Source organism: Lithobates pipiens, unplaced genomic scaffold (assembly GCF_037356315.1).
Source record: "Lithobates pipiens isolate NorthernLeopardFrog02 unplaced genomic scaffold, aLitPip1_a1.2 Scaffold_16, whole genome shotgun sequence".
Taxonomy (NCBI): domain Eukaryota; kingdom Metazoa; phylum Chordata; class Amphibia; order Anura; family Ranidae; genus Lithobates; species Lithobates pipiens.
In genome coordinates, this window is record NW_027507748.1 from 404,347,450 (window position 1) to 404,362,734 (window position 15,285).

At 46.1% G+C, this 15,285-nt stretch overlaps 1 protein-coding gene across 2 annotated transcripts in view; it reads left to right on the forward strand.

Annotated features, from left to right (window-relative positions):
• LOC143983097 (uncharacterized) overlaps nt 1-15,285 on the forward strand; it is a 55,624-nt gene that overhangs the window by 19,046 nt on the left and 21,293 nt on the right. For both annotated transcript variants that reach the window (XM_077482364.1, XM_077482365.1), the window contains 3 exons: nt 1,644-1,672; nt 7,043-7,079; nt 12,662-12,690. In XM_077482364.1, coding sequence (XP_077338490.1) covers nt 1,644-1,672; nt 7,043-7,079; nt 12,662-12,690 — 95 coding nt within the window. The remainder of the gene's footprint in view (nt 1-1,643; nt 1,673-7,042; nt 7,080-12,661; nt 12,691-15,285) is intronic.

A 15,285-nucleotide genomic window follows, 5' to 3' on the forward strand; every position in this document is an offset into this window, starting at 1 on the left:
GCAGCAGCTGCATGGAAAAAGCCACTGCTCCCAATGTGACATTTGTGCGGGTGCATGGTTTTGAACGCATCCAGTGTGAGTTCATGGACACAAACCCACATGCACCCACACTGATATTATATTGGGACACAGCGGCTGCGTTCATGTAGCCAATGTGTACTAAAAGACATGAATGGGAATGCCCGTACTTGGATGCGGGCAAAACCTGTGCATCCCTGTGCTAGTAAAACTCGGTCTTGCAAGGGGCACACATGTAATTGCCCCATGTGAATAGGGCTGAAATTTTAACATTGCACTAGAGGGGGATCATTCTCTGTATAGAAGGCATACTAGGAGTGTTTTCGTGGCTTCACAATGTTTTCAGTGTCTTTATCCACAGAACAATCTCCCTCTGGTGCAGTGTAAGTCTGTGAAAATAATTTTTGATGAAACAACGTAAAATAACACAAAATGTGGGTGCTAAATATTGCAAAACATAAATATTTAATTCATTCATTAATAATATTTTTAGTGGAATGACTACTTTTGAGATAAATAGCGCTCTAGGTATTATAACCACTTGCCGTCCACCCACTTTCAAATGACGGCGGAACGGCGCGGCTCTTGTTCTGGGACGACGTCATATGACGGCGCCCAGTTTGGCCGTGACCCCGATCTTGGCAAAGAGCTGCAGCCACGGCTCTTTGCCCATGTGATCAGCTGTGTCCAATCACAGCCGATCACATGTAGACAAGGAAGCACCGTTTATCGGCTCTCCTCACTTCACACTGACAGAGTGTGAGGTGAGAAGAGCCAATCAGTGGCATCTCCTCACAGGCAAGATTTATAACGGTAATCAGGGCACGGATTATCAGTGCCCTCATTACAATGCAGCCCCAGTAGTGCTTATTAGTGATGGCACTCTGTGCCAATCAGTGACACCAGTCTGTGCTCATCAGTGAGGCCAATCTGTGCCCATCAGTTATGCCAATCAGTGCTGCCTTTCAGTGCCCATCAGAGTCGCATATCAGTGCCACCTATCAGTGCTGCATATTAGTGTCTCCTCATCAGTGCCACCCCATCAGTGCCCTTCAGTGCCGCCTCATCGATGCCCATCAATGCAGCCTCTTCAGCACACATCAGTGAAGAAGAAAAATTACTTATTTATAAAATTTTTGGACAAAAACTAAGAAAGACTTTTTTTTTTCAAAATTTTCAAACATTTTTGATATTTTTTTTGTTTTTTTTTTAGCAAAAATAAAAAACTCAGCAGTGATTAAATACCACAAAATTAAGGCTCAATTTGTGTGATAAAAAACGTATTTGGGTACAGTGTAGCATGACCACACAATTGTCATTCAAAGTATGACATCGCTGAAAGCTGGAAAATGGCCTGGGCAGGAAGGGGGTAAAGTGCCCTGTATTGAAGTAGTTAAGGCAAAAATTCATGTGGTTTTTACCTCCTGGGGGAACTGATCCCATAGCCAAGTAACCGGTTTTCAGAAGTCAGCAATGGAAGCCTGTAATGTATGTATCTCTCAGTGCAATTGTTCTATACATCCCTGTTGTTTTTAGCATTATCCAGTGTACTATATCTTTTGGAATCAGATATTATAAGAGGACCCTACTGGAAGTCTCAAAGGGAATATTATGCTTTTTTACAGGTATGAAAATCCAGAAATGAGACATTCAGGTATGTTATATTTGTGTGTATGTCACCTTGTCCCAGGCTCTTCTCCCGGATATGTGCCACAGCAGCCAGGCAAACAGCAACATTCATTACTGTAGCTCAGTAAACAGTCTAGGGTTTGGCCTTTTTAAAGTTTATTACAGATTAACTTGGATGGAACTTAAACTGACTATGGACGGTTCGAATCTCCGCTGGTTCAGTGGGAACTAGGCCAAGATTCAAACCAAGTATAGGCAGGCTGAAGGTACCCAAGCTGACAAATCTATCAACTTGGGTACAACCAGCCTGCCGGATTTTTATGTCATTATCACTAGTGGCTGTATAGCCACTAGCAATAATCACTGTGTTCTCCTGGTGCCCCCCCCCCCCCCCCCCCAAGAGAAAACAATGGCTCAGAAAGAGATTCCCCTGTCAACATTATCCCCATGGTTGCAGGAAAAAAAAAATCCACTCCATCTATGGCCGCTCTTAGGGAAACTGTGGGATACTTCAGAACACTTGTACTTTTCAGAACGGTCCCTTCAGCAATAGGACATAAAGAGGTCAGCATTGAGACATCATAAGCAGTGTTCCAGGGCAGGCAAGTCTTAATATTAGTGCACCAGATGTTAACAGCAGCAACAGTCACTAGGATCCTTCTTTCAGGTCTCTACTCAGTGTCCGTGGGACTTGAATGCCTCCCTCCAAACTAAGCAGATTGTGCCCTATGTTAATCTTCCACCCCAGATTCCCAGTGAAACCCCTCTTTTAGCTTCAAGAGAATTTATAGTAGGATAGCCCCCCCCCCCCCCCCCCAGCTATGCACAGTCTAGCTGAACTTCCTAGAAGAACAGTGGCCCTTCTGGCTGGGAATCTCTTCTCCTGGGAAATAACCTTGCTGTCTGAGGATCCAAACTATTTATGCAATCTCCCAACCACCTTCTGAGCACCTTACCGCAAGGATTGGCTGGAACCACATAAGTATTCAGGCTTCTCATCTGATTCTCTCGCCTACTGTAGTCTCCAGGAAACAAGGGTAAGAAATCAAACCTGAAGCGTCCAGAGCCCAGAGCAGCCTAAAGTAATCACAATATTTAACACAAAAGCCAACCATGCATTATATAATTTTATTTCCTTCCCCCATCAGCATAGTCAGTATTGATAGGGAAATCCCTCCTGATGTTTTACTGTATTCTAACAGCGGGAGGTTTCCCAGCTGTCAGAATATAATGATCTGCCAGCAGCTATAGCCACTAACAGTGATCGTATTTAAAAACCCCACAGGCTGGTTATATCGAAAGTTGATCAGTGGATCGACATCAGTACAACCAACCTGCCCATAGACAGATCGAAATTCAGTAGGAGCCGTCCAGATTTCGATCTGTCTATGGCTGGCCATACAGTAATACCAAGTACATGACTAAGTACATATAAAAGATACAAGATGTCCTGGCTCCTCTACTCTACAAAGTATGTGTATTAATGTTAAAGGAACACTCTAATGAGATATGATCTTTTTTCATTTACACTCATGTGACAAAGTCTGCCAGAAGGAAAGATTAAATGTTCATCTTCTGCACTTAGCTAACCTTCTAGTTACAGTCCTTTAGCTGCAAGCATCGTATCTAATCCGCTATCTGGAACCTGGTTAGAAGGATTACCCCTATGTCATGTTATGTGGACTTCTGCTGCTGTCTTCCTTTGGTACAGTAGGGAAAGGCTAGAACCTCTATAACATTTTTATTTCTGCCTGTGTTCCTTTTGTAGATTACCCCCATTTTTGGTCTGCTAAATTCTAATGGTCTCTCAAATCTGGAAAAAAAAAAGGTTTTTGCCGTAACATACAGTTTAATTCCTGAGCCAGATTCAATAGCCATCCTCTGTAATCTAAATCAGAACATACACGTTCAGAAAAATCACTTGATTCTCCCATCCATGCTAAACAGTGTAGAAAAACGAATCTGCAGTGCCAGCCATTCTGATAGCTGGCAACTAATTGAATTCATGCACTTTTTGGCTGAGAATTTTCAGAAATCAACTTTTGTCAAGCCAGGTAGTGCTGACAGGGCAACCCACAGAATTAATTTAGATAAATTCAACAGGAATCAGCCAAAATTCAATCTGTGCATGGTCAGCTCCAGAGAAGCTGGTAATACAAGATGCTGCTTTCTTTGCCATAAGCAAAAAGACTGCCAAATCTGAATGCATTCAATGATAAAAAATCCCATGATAGTATTACCAGTTCAAAGACTGATTTTACATATCACCTGTAGTTGCTGTTTAGCACCTTTACAGTCATGACAGGTATATTTTTAAGACATCAATACACTTTGAAGAGATTATTAATGTTGAGTTGCTCTTTCTCATGTATATTAAAAAAAAAAATGTATCCTTCATGTACTCAGGTGATATTTATATTGTTTATGGTGCTAAATTGGGAATCTTTACATTGTGTCAGTCCAAAGCCTGACTGTCCCTGGCGCACCACTTTTATTAATTGAATTTCAGGTCTGTCAATCATAAAGGCTTAGCATCATGTGTGGGCATTACCTAGGGTGGCCTTCATACATAACAATCTGCTAGGAACACCCACTCCTCCAACTGAAAATTTGATATGGTCTACCGCTTATGGCTTTGACACAAACACTGGAACTGCCTACTTCTACTGTCACATTCAGTGTAGAAGGAGCATCCATTGCTTTTTCTCCACGGTGTTTCACAATGTCTATCAATGTATCTGAGTTGTGTGCTCCATCCAGTGCAAAAACGGATCTCTTTAAACTAGTGTAAATCAGGGTAAAATAAAAACAAAATCAGATACTATTTTTTTTTTTTGAGGAATGCCCTTTTGTGTAACAAAATTGCAAAGCTTGTTGTCAACTCTATCTCGTTGTCTGTTGCTTAAAGTGGTTGTAAAGTCACATGTATTAATTACTCTGATCCTCTCTGTGTTAGGTCCCTGTTCAGTACAGTGTGTGTGTTTTCCTAAAATTATAATGCTAAATACCTTCTTTGCAGAGCCCTGCTTTCCTGTCATGAGACCTCCCTCTGCTTCCCTCCCAAGTGAGTACAATGGGAGGGGCTGAGATTTACCTCTGGTGAATGCAAGCTAACAGAGGGAGGTCACATGTCTACACAGCAGGGCTCTGCAAAGAGGGTATTTAGCATTATAATTTTGTGAAACCGCACACACTGTACTGGACAAGGACATAAGACAGAAAGGATCAAAGTAATTAATATGTTTCTTTACTTTGCACTGGAGCAGCTGCACAGAATAGAATTACACAGGTGGGAGAGGAGAGGGGAGGGGCAGGGAGGAGATTGGCTCTCACACAGACTACTGAAGAGACAGGAAAAGAGGGAGGGGGGAGATGCAGAGATGCTGAAGAGATACAGTAGCTAGATGACAGAGGTAGGTAAACTGATCACGCTATCAGCAGGCCATGATAAACGTGGTCAGTTTACAGAGGGGAAGACAGGTACAGGCAGGATCAGTCAGGTATTGTACAACATAGAAAGGGACAATTGACATGGCAAAAACACTGTGCTATATCGTGTTCCATAAAATGACAGGAACATGTGTGTTTTTTTTTTTTTTTAAGGGTTTCAACCCTTTAATTACTAAATACCAAACATTCTTATTATCTCCATAGCATAGGCACTAACTGTTCTGTATTGCAAGATGAGTACTGAGAGGACACAAGACAGTTCTGAATTTCTGACACCATCAAACTTTTTTTTTTTTTTTTGCACATATCAAACTTTTATCACGAAAATGCGTTCAATGGTTATTTACCAGACCAGAAGGGAGTGAATAAGAGAAGTTCATTGTTAGGATTTACATACACTATAAGCCTTGCTGTTTCTATGGCTGCCAAGCAAAGCCAAACTACATTAATTTGTAACGCAAATGTAGCACTAACCCCCGAAGGAGCTGCTGATTTTATTCGGGCTTAGCGTTACCTCACCTGCTTGCCTCTTCATCTTAGGGGGGGTCCCGTGGATGATAAATCCGACACTTAGTCCTTTTTGAAGATTTATTTAGGGATAACACCAAAGAAAGAAAAAAGACACAGTCCTTCAATAAAGGGTTAGAAGATAAAGGGGAGTTCGGGCACCTTGTAATTGCGGGTTAAAGGTATTAGTCTGATCCAGAGGACAAACAGCTCCACAGACTGGATCCAGCAGTCACCGGATAGGCCCCTCTCACTTGACCTAGCAGCCGATGAGATGCTTAACAAAGTCTCTGCCACAGACTTGTCAATTGAACTTAGTGGTTTTGAGAGTTTTAGGAAGAACTACCATACAGTACCAGATTCTTTTAGCCAACCCGGTGATACTGTAAGGTTATTGATCTGGGTTGCGTCCTTCAACTGAGTTTCCAGGCTCCTCTAGAGACACCAGCTTTGCGCTCGGTCTTCTACCTGAGAAGTCCTCCCCTGGATTCTCCAGTCGCTTGGCTTCTCCCCGCAGGCGAGACAGCACAGGACCACCCCTGGATCCATAGGCCCCAAGACTTTCCAGGGCCTACACTCTCAGTTGCGAGGCCTCAGGCCAGCTGGCCCCGAGCCGCAGATCCATGCGTTACAGGCCCCAGGCCAGGAGGGCCATGGGGTCAGGATAGCGGACCCCAAGACAGGGACCTGGGAACAGCCAGACAGACAGACCCAACAATATTGTGTCCGTACCTTAAATACCCTCTCCCAGACTGCACAGCAGGGAAACCACACCCATTGAACTATTTCCGAGCAAGAGGTGGCATTCGATGCATCCAGCCTGCTGCTGTTCCACACCCAACTACGGTGACAGCAACATCTATGGTCAGGTGGAAATCAGTGCAACCCAGCTGGACTGGTACAAAAAACAGAATATTAGAGAAATTAGACTGAGCCAAACTACAGCTTCAGAAAATTTAATTTGAAAAAGAACAATAGCTTCTGCCCATCAGAAGCAGGGTGCTACACAAATAATATGTAACAGAATATGAACAACTTATAAACGATGTTCAAGATTCTAAGTTTGTAGGTAGAGGAAATATTAAATATATTACAGTCCACACTGAAGTGTATTGTTAGCAATCTCACTAAAGTGAACAATTGCCATGACTACCATTTACTAAAGCTGGCCACAGATAGATTGAAATTTTGATCAACTTCTGCCGGACTGACAAGTTGGAAAACGTTTTTTGATCAGTGGCTGCAGTCACTGATCAGTGTAATCTGCCAACTCCAGATACGCTGCCAGAATACAATGTCCCAGTGGTTTAGGCTTGAATGAATAGTATATTATTTTATGTTTAAAAATAAAAAAGTCATCTAATATAAGCTACCTGTGTGTCTGTGTTACCAGTGATCTGATTTTACTGTTACTGTTTTACTGTTTATCTGATTTTAGAGAGAGGAATAGTAAAAACAAGCCAAGATCAAATAAAGTAAGTACATATATATTTACCCAGTGACAAAAAAAATATTTTCTAAACAAACAATTAAATATATGAACTAGTTACATGTTATAATGGAACTTTTGAAAACTGAATACATGTAATTAGCTTTACTGAACACTGATGTTGAGCTCAAATATAAATAATAAGACATATCAGTTGCTAGACAGTATGACAGCATAGGCTGGATCTGCAATGACAAAAAAATCTCTTTACTAATTAGAAAACGTTTTGTTAGCAGTTAGCGCTTTGTAACACTACAAAATTAAAGTGCTGCAAATGAGATAATTGTCATGAAGTAGTGAAAGCTCTTAGTAGCAAAGAGACCTCATTGGCCATGTAGTCCTAGTGGTGGTCATACATAATGTAACAATCTTATTGAATGATTATAGAATCAGATAATATGATTGGATCTACAGATTATCGAAAAGACATATACCGTTTTATCATCTGATTTAGAGCAAAACCAATGGACTGACTCAAAATGATTCTGACTCCAGATAGCAAGCAACTGTGCTGCAAGTTTGAAAATGACTTGCTAACAGGGCCGGCGCTACCACTAGGCGGACTAGGCAGCCGCCTAGGGCGCACTGCCGCCTAGGGCGCAGCCATGGCCTGTCACCTCCTCATCCCCGCTGGATGTAACCTATGGATCCGCTGTCCCCGTGTGGCGGGTCTGCAGGAGTGTGTCCGGAGGAGGAGAGGGAATGTCTGTTGCCAGGGATGGTGCAGGGGCGCCGGGAGGGAACTATCACATGTATTACACTGACAGATCCGTCCCCCGGCTCACCAGCTGCAGAGCTGTTCAGCGGCTCAGGGCTCTGATTGATACCGAGGAGTTGGCCCACCTCCTTCATTGTCACTGGTCGGGACTTGTGAGGGGGTGTGGCCAGCAAGGGGATGATCCCACATGTCACTGGGGGACGGGGGACAGGGGGCGGAGCAGCCAGCCTCAGGGATGATCGCAGGTCCTTCTGGGCAGAGCATCATGGAGGTAAAAAAAGGCTCTAAAAATTCTGTTTTGTTTGTTTATGCAACCACTGGACTGGGAGAAATTGGGTTGAAATCTGCTCTGCCCAATATCTCAGTCAAGACACTGCTACAGGAAAGACCAGATATCATCTTGGTCTTTGTCAACTTTATTATTTCTATCTTTAGACTTTTAAACATAAGTAAAAAAGTGACAAAGATCAAGATGATATCTGGTCTTTCCTGTAGCAGTGTCTTGACTGAGATATTGGGCAGAGCAGATTTCAACCCAATTTCACCCAGTCCTCTGCCCTGCTGTCACCCAGTCCTCTGCCCTGCTGTCACCCAGTCCTCTGCCCTGCTGTCATCCAGCCCTACTGTCACCCAGCCCTGCTGTCACCCACCCCTCTGCCCTGCTGTCACCCAGCCCTCTGCCCTGCCGTCAACCAGCCCTGCTGTCACCCAGTCCTCTGCACTGCCGTCACCCAGCCCCCTGTTGTCACCCAGCCCCCTGCAGACACCCAGTCCCCTGTTGTCACCCAGTCCTCTGCCCTGCTGTCACCCAGCCCTGCTGTCACCCAGTCCTCTCCCCTGCTGTCACCCGGTCCTCTGCCCTGCTGTCACCCAGCCTTGCTGTCCCCCAGTCCTCTGCCCTGCTGTCACCCAGCCCTGTTGTCACCCAGCCCTGCTGTCACCCAGTCCTCTCCCCTGCTGTCACCCAGTCCTCTGCCCTGCTGTCACCCAGCCCTGCTGTCACCCAGTCCTCTGCCCTGCTGTCACCCAGCCCTGCTGTCACCCACCCCTCTGCCCTGCTGTCACCCAGCCCTCTGCCCTGCCGTCACCCAGCCCTGCTGTCACCCAGTCCTCTGCACTGCTGTCACCCAGTCCTCTGCCCTGCTGTCACCCAGTCCTCTGCCCTGCTGTCACCCAGCCCTGCTGTCACCCAGCCCTGCTGTCACCCACCCCTCTGCCCTGCTGTCACCCAGCCCTCTGCCCTGCCGTCACCCAGCCCTGCTGTCACCCAGTCCTCTGCACTGCCGTCACCCAGCCCCCTGTTGTCACCCAGCCCTCTGCCCTGCTGTCACCCAGCCCCCTGCAGACACCCAGTCCCCTGTTGTCACCCAGTCCTCTGCCCTGCTGTCACCCAGCCCTGCTGTCACCCAGTCCTCTCCCCTGCTGTCACCCAGTCCTCTGCCCTGCTGTCACCCAGCCCTGCTGTCACCCAGTCCTCTGCCCTGCTGTCACCCAGCCCTGCTGTCACCCACCCCTCTGCCCTGCTGTCACCCAGTCCTCTGCACTGCTGTCACCCAGCCCCCTGTTGTCACCCAGCCCTCTGCCCTGCTGTCACCCAGCCCCCTGCAGACATCCAGTCCCCTGTTGTCACCCAGTCCTCTGCCCTGCTGTCACCCAGCCCTGCTGTCACCCAGTCCTCTCCCCTGCTGTCACCCGGTCCTCTGCCCTGCTGTCACCCACCCTTGCTGTCCCCCAGTCCTCTGCCCTGCTGTCACCCAGCCGTGCTGTCACCCAGTCCTCTGCCCCGCTGTCACCCAGTCCTCTGCCCTGCTGTCACCCAGCCCTCTGCCCTGCTGTCACCCAGCCCCACTGTCACCCAGTCCTCTGCCCTGTTGTCACCCAGCCCCCTGTTGTCACCCAGCCCTCTGCCCTGCTGTCACCCAGCCCTCTGCCCTTCTGTCACCCAGTCCTCTGCCCTGCGTTCACCCAGTCCTCTGCTGTCACCCAGTTCCCTGTTGTCGCTCAGTCCTCTGCCCTGCATTCACCCTGTCCTCTGAACTGCTGTCACCTAGCCCTCTGCTGTCACCCAGTCCCCTGTTGTCTCCCATTCGTCTGCCTATCACCCAGTCCCCTGATCTGCGTTCACCCAGTCCTCTGCCTGCTGTCACCCAGCCCCCTGTTGTCACCCAGCCCTCTGCCCTGCTGTCACCCAGCCCTCTGCCCTGCTGTCACCCAGACCTCTGCCCTGCTGTCACCCACTCCTCTGCCCTGCTGTCACCCACTCCTCTGCCCTGTTGTCACCCAGCCCTCTGCCCTGCCGTCACCCAGCCCTGCTGTCACCCAGTCCTCTGCCCTGCTGTCACCCAGCCCCCTGCAGACACCCAGTCCCCTGTTGTCACCCAGTCCTCTGCCCTGCTGTCACCCAGTCTTGCTGTCCCCCAGTCCTCTGCCCTGCTGTCACCCAGTCCTCTGCCCTGCTGTCATCCAGCCCTGCTGTCACCCAGTCCTCTGCCCCGCTGTCACCCAGTCCTCTGCCCCGCTGTCACCCAGTCCTCTGCCCTGCTGTCACCCAGCCCTCTGCCCTGCTGTCATCCTGCCCTGTTGTCACCCAGCCCTCTGCCCTGCTGTCACCCAGCCCTCTGCCCTTCTGTCACCCAGTCCTCTGCCCTGCTGTCACCCAGCCCTCTGCCCTGCTGTCACCCAGCCCTGCTGTCACCCAGTCCTCTGCCCTGTTGTCACCCAGCCCCCTGTTGTCACCCAGCCCTCTGCCCTGCTGTCACCCAGCCCTCTGCCCTTCTGTCACCCAGTCCTCTGCTGTCACCCAGTTCCCTTTTGTCGCTCAGTCCTCTGCCCTGCGTTCACCCTGTCCTCTGAACTGCTGTCACCTAGCCCTCTGCTGTCACCCAGTCCCCTGTTGTCTCCCATTCGTCTTCCTATCACCCAGTCCCCTGATCTGCGTTCACCCAGTCCTCTGCCTGCTGTCACCCAGTCCTTGGCCCTGCTGTCCCCCAGCCCCCTGCTGTCACCCAGCCCTCTGCCCTGCTGTCACCAAGCCCTCTGCCCTGCTGTCACCCAGCCCTCTGCCCTGCTGTCACCCAGCCCTCTGCCCTGCTGTCACCCAGCCCTCTGCCCTGCTGTCACCCAGTCCTCTGCCCTGCTGTCACCCAGCCCTCTGCTGTCATTCAGTGCCCTTTTGTTGCCCAGTCCTCTGCCCTGCTGTCACCCAGCCCTCTGCTGTCGCCCATTTCTCTAAAAAAAAGAATTTTAAATGTTGTCAACTATGCTCGCTGTGTACAACAGTTCAATGGGGGGGGGGGCAACAAACATTACAGGGGGGTATAGATAGGGCCGGTGCTAGACTATTTTGCGCCCATTCTATACCGTATAGAGGTATATAAATTATATTTTAGCGGTTCAGAAGTTTTTTTTTTTTTTTTTTTTTGGGGGGGGGTGGGGGCGCAAGTAGCTGGTCTCGCCTAGGGCGCAAAATAGTCTAGCACCAGCCCTGCTTGCTAAGCTATTGCTAGACTTGTCAGGCTTCATAAGTTTGTTGCACAATTGTAGCAAGTCCGCATTGCATGACTCCAGATCAACTTTCTTTGCAAACATTCTGCAAGTCTGCTGCAAGTTCTGGTTCAGTTATGTTGTGCAATAGTCATCCCACCACAGGGGTCACGGTGTCTGAATTTTCATGCTTTAGACTCACCACTGCAACTTTGCAACTGTGAAGTCACCCATAGAGTTGCTATGGACCTTCCATTGTCCTCCGCCTCCTCTGCACCCGCCTACACAGAGAAGCTGCGGCTGACAGCTCAGTGTGGGATCCAGTTGGAGCAGGTCAGATCGGCTTCCAAAAAGGTATGTATACTCGTTTTCTATTTACAGGGATAGAGAGGTTAGTGTTAGATCCCTGGTGTCTATAGATGCAGGGATTTTAGATTTTTGCATGGACTTCCACTTTAACAAACCTACAATTTAACACTGTCACAAATTTGTGTCAAGTTATTCTTGCTATCTGGGACTGGTCTGGATGTAAAATGTGATCGTAGGAAACGAGATAATTTCATATGATTGTTAAGTATGTGCCGTATCGAATGATCTTTTAGATTTTCTGGTCATATTTCTGATCGGACAGTAAATCTATTGAAAATACGATCATATATAACATCATTTGGCATATGGCCACCATTCGTTTAGAGAACAGGATCAAATTATTAGCATGAGATGTACTGTCTGTTTCATTATTTTTGCATAACCACAACACTGTGACACTAACTGCACCATGACACACATTTGCAACTGCATCCTCCTGTACCATAAACACTGCTAGCCATCCTGCTGCTAGTTCACCCTATTTGACTTAAAGAGACCCTGTCGCCAGATCACTCGTGTCAACAGCACACTACCCCAAGATTAGGGGTACATATTTAACATATTTTATGCCTGTTATTTACCTATAGAAGTCTACCTTTTGCAGTTATCAAAAAGCCTTAAGACTGCTGCTAGGTGCCGCTATCTTGGAGGAGATGTCAACAGCCCATCTGAGCACAGATGACAATCATGTAAGCAGCACAGACAGTATCTAGACACACCACAAGAGGAGGACAGAGCTATGACATGCAAGCAGGGAGGGGGCTGGGCATGTTATTAAGCATTTAAAAAAAACTTGATTTCTCTGTGATTTTTACCTGCATTTTTTAAGTGGGTGACAGATTCTCTTTAACCAACAGTGCCCTTCGGCTGTCATTCTATAAACAGAAAAGAAGTAGAGGGCACAATAACTCTCATATTGGGTATCTACAGGTTAATTGCCAGTTTATTATTTAATTTCATTTATTGCATCTCTTAATCTGAACTCTTTTGATTTACAGAAATGATATACTACCCATTGATACTAACTGTAAGTATGATGCAAAACACTGGAATTCAAAGAGTGAGTGTATTTCCATCACATACATTTTTTTCAGGATACTGTAGATATTGGCATCATGATAGTCACAGGGCCAATACCATCTGACTACAGTATATATTAATTGACTAAAGTAGCAATTACATGATATATAATCAAGAGCCTCTGCTAAATACTGTGAGATAGTAGAAGTATGTATAATAACTTTTTTTTTTTTAGAGACCGGTGAATTGTTCGTTGCCCCTGCGACTGGAGTCCAGATTTACCAGCGCGCAATTTAATATGCCAATTTAGCTTGAAGGCTTTCTTTCTTTATCATGGCCAGAGCTAGCTACAAAAATAAATATGTAAATATTTAAAGTCAGGTATATATGAAATATTGCATGTAAATATTATGCATTTATTTATTTGACCAGCAAGAGTAGCTTTAGACCCCTTCTCACATTTTGGTCAGTATTCTTGGCTTCCATGCAAAAAAAAAAAAAGAAAAAAAAAAAAAAAGAAAAGACCTATATACTGGTTTATTTAAGAAAAATATAAATTCCAAAGCGATTACAACTGAGAAATGAAATATAATTATAACAGAACAAACTGAGCAAAAGGGCAAAATTAGGTCATACTGGTATCAGAAACAATATAAACAAAATACTAGATAAAAAACACACGCGCACAAAGAGAAACGAAAATAAAAGTACCAACACCCAATAGCCATTACAGAAGATAGCAAGGGACGTGCTTAATGCAAACACCCTCATGGCATTTACAAATGCGTCTTCAGAGAAATCCAAAGGCATAGTGTCATTAGTAAGAGAACTATGGTAGGAAGATCTTGCTGTTGCTTTTTCCAAGACACATAGGAAGCCACGGGCTGACTCAGCTAACCAGACTTTACATATGTCGAAAAAAGTATTTTTGCATGGATTGAACATTTAATGGCCCAAAGAGCTGGCCATTTAAAAAGAGTTCTAGCTACACATAAGAGAAACACCACCGCTCTAGGCAAATCCAGAGAACACAAAAATAGCTTCTCCAGGCAGAGAGATCTGGGTGCGAGCCACAGCATGCAGACAATGTAGGTAATTGGAAGACTCTGGACGGCCGCACTCCAAAACAAATTCAGTGCCTTTATTCAAAAAACCACAGGAACACTACAAATAACAGCAAGAAGCGACAACGTCTGACGCATTTCACACTACAGGGAGTGCTTATTCATAGCTATATGAATAAGCACTCCCTGTAGTGTGAAACGCGTCCGCTGTTGTTGCTTCTTGCTGTAATATTATTTGTAGTGTTCCTGTGGTTTTTTGAATAAAGGCACTGAATTTGTTTTGGAGTGCGGCCATCCAGAGTCTTCCAATTACCTACATTCTAGCTACACATGTATACAAATTTATCTGACTATACTGGATGTATGAAGAACACAGAAAAAGCTGTAAAATCAATCAATATGTTCATTGTTCATAAGTGGTGGTCAACTGAAAAATTATAAAAGGTCTCAAGTGTGGCCCCTGACACTTTCAAAGGGCCACACAATAGCAGTGCATTTTCTCACCTCCATGCCTAAAGAAATGTCAGTCTACTGCTTTTTTTTTTTGTAGTGTATTGCAATGCATACTGAAGTTGAAGTACAAAAACCCAAGCATTGGTGTCAGTGGAGGCAATAACACCCAGCATTGGTATTAGTGGACTAAAAAAAATAAACTCAGTATTGATGTCAATGGACACAATAATAACCCAAGCACTGATATCAGTAGATGCAATAATAACCCTCACCATTGGTGTCAGTGGATACAATAATAACCCTTGGAATTGGTGTCAGTGAATGCGATAATAACCCCTGGCATTGGTGTCAGTGGATGCAATAATAACCCCTGGCATTGGTGTCAATGGATGCAATGATAAATGATATTGTGTCCACTGACACCTGGCATTGGTGTCAGTGGACACAATAATAACCCCTGGCATTGGTTTCAGCGGACACAATAATAAGTCCTGGCATTGGTGTCAGTGAGTGCAAAAATTACCCCCCCAGCATCAGTGTCAGTTGACACAATAATAATCCCAAGCACTGATATCAGTGCATGCAATAATAGCCCCCAGCATTGTTGTCAATGGATGCAATAATAACCCCTGGCATTGGTGTCAGTGGACACAATAATAATCCTTGGCATGGGTGTGACTGCAATAATTACCCCCCTTGCATTGGTGTCAGTGAACGCAATAATGACTCTAATTGCATTGGTGTCAGTGAATGCAATAATAATCCCTGGCATTGTTGTCAGTGGACACAATAATAACCCCCAGCACTTATGTCAGTACCATAAACGTTAACAGACATTGGAGGTCAGTGGCAGTAAAAGTTAAACCCCATCCCTCCCCTGGGGTCAGTAGCAGTGAAATATAACCCCACCCACCTTGCATCAATGGTCAGTGGCAGTGAAAGGTAACCCCCCCTCCACATTGGTGGTCATAGCAGTGGAAGTCAACCCCCACCCCCCTGCATTGAGGGTCATGGCAGGTTAACCCTCCCCTCCCCCTCTGTACTGATGGTCATGGCAGTGAAAGTTGTCCCCCCATATTGGTGAC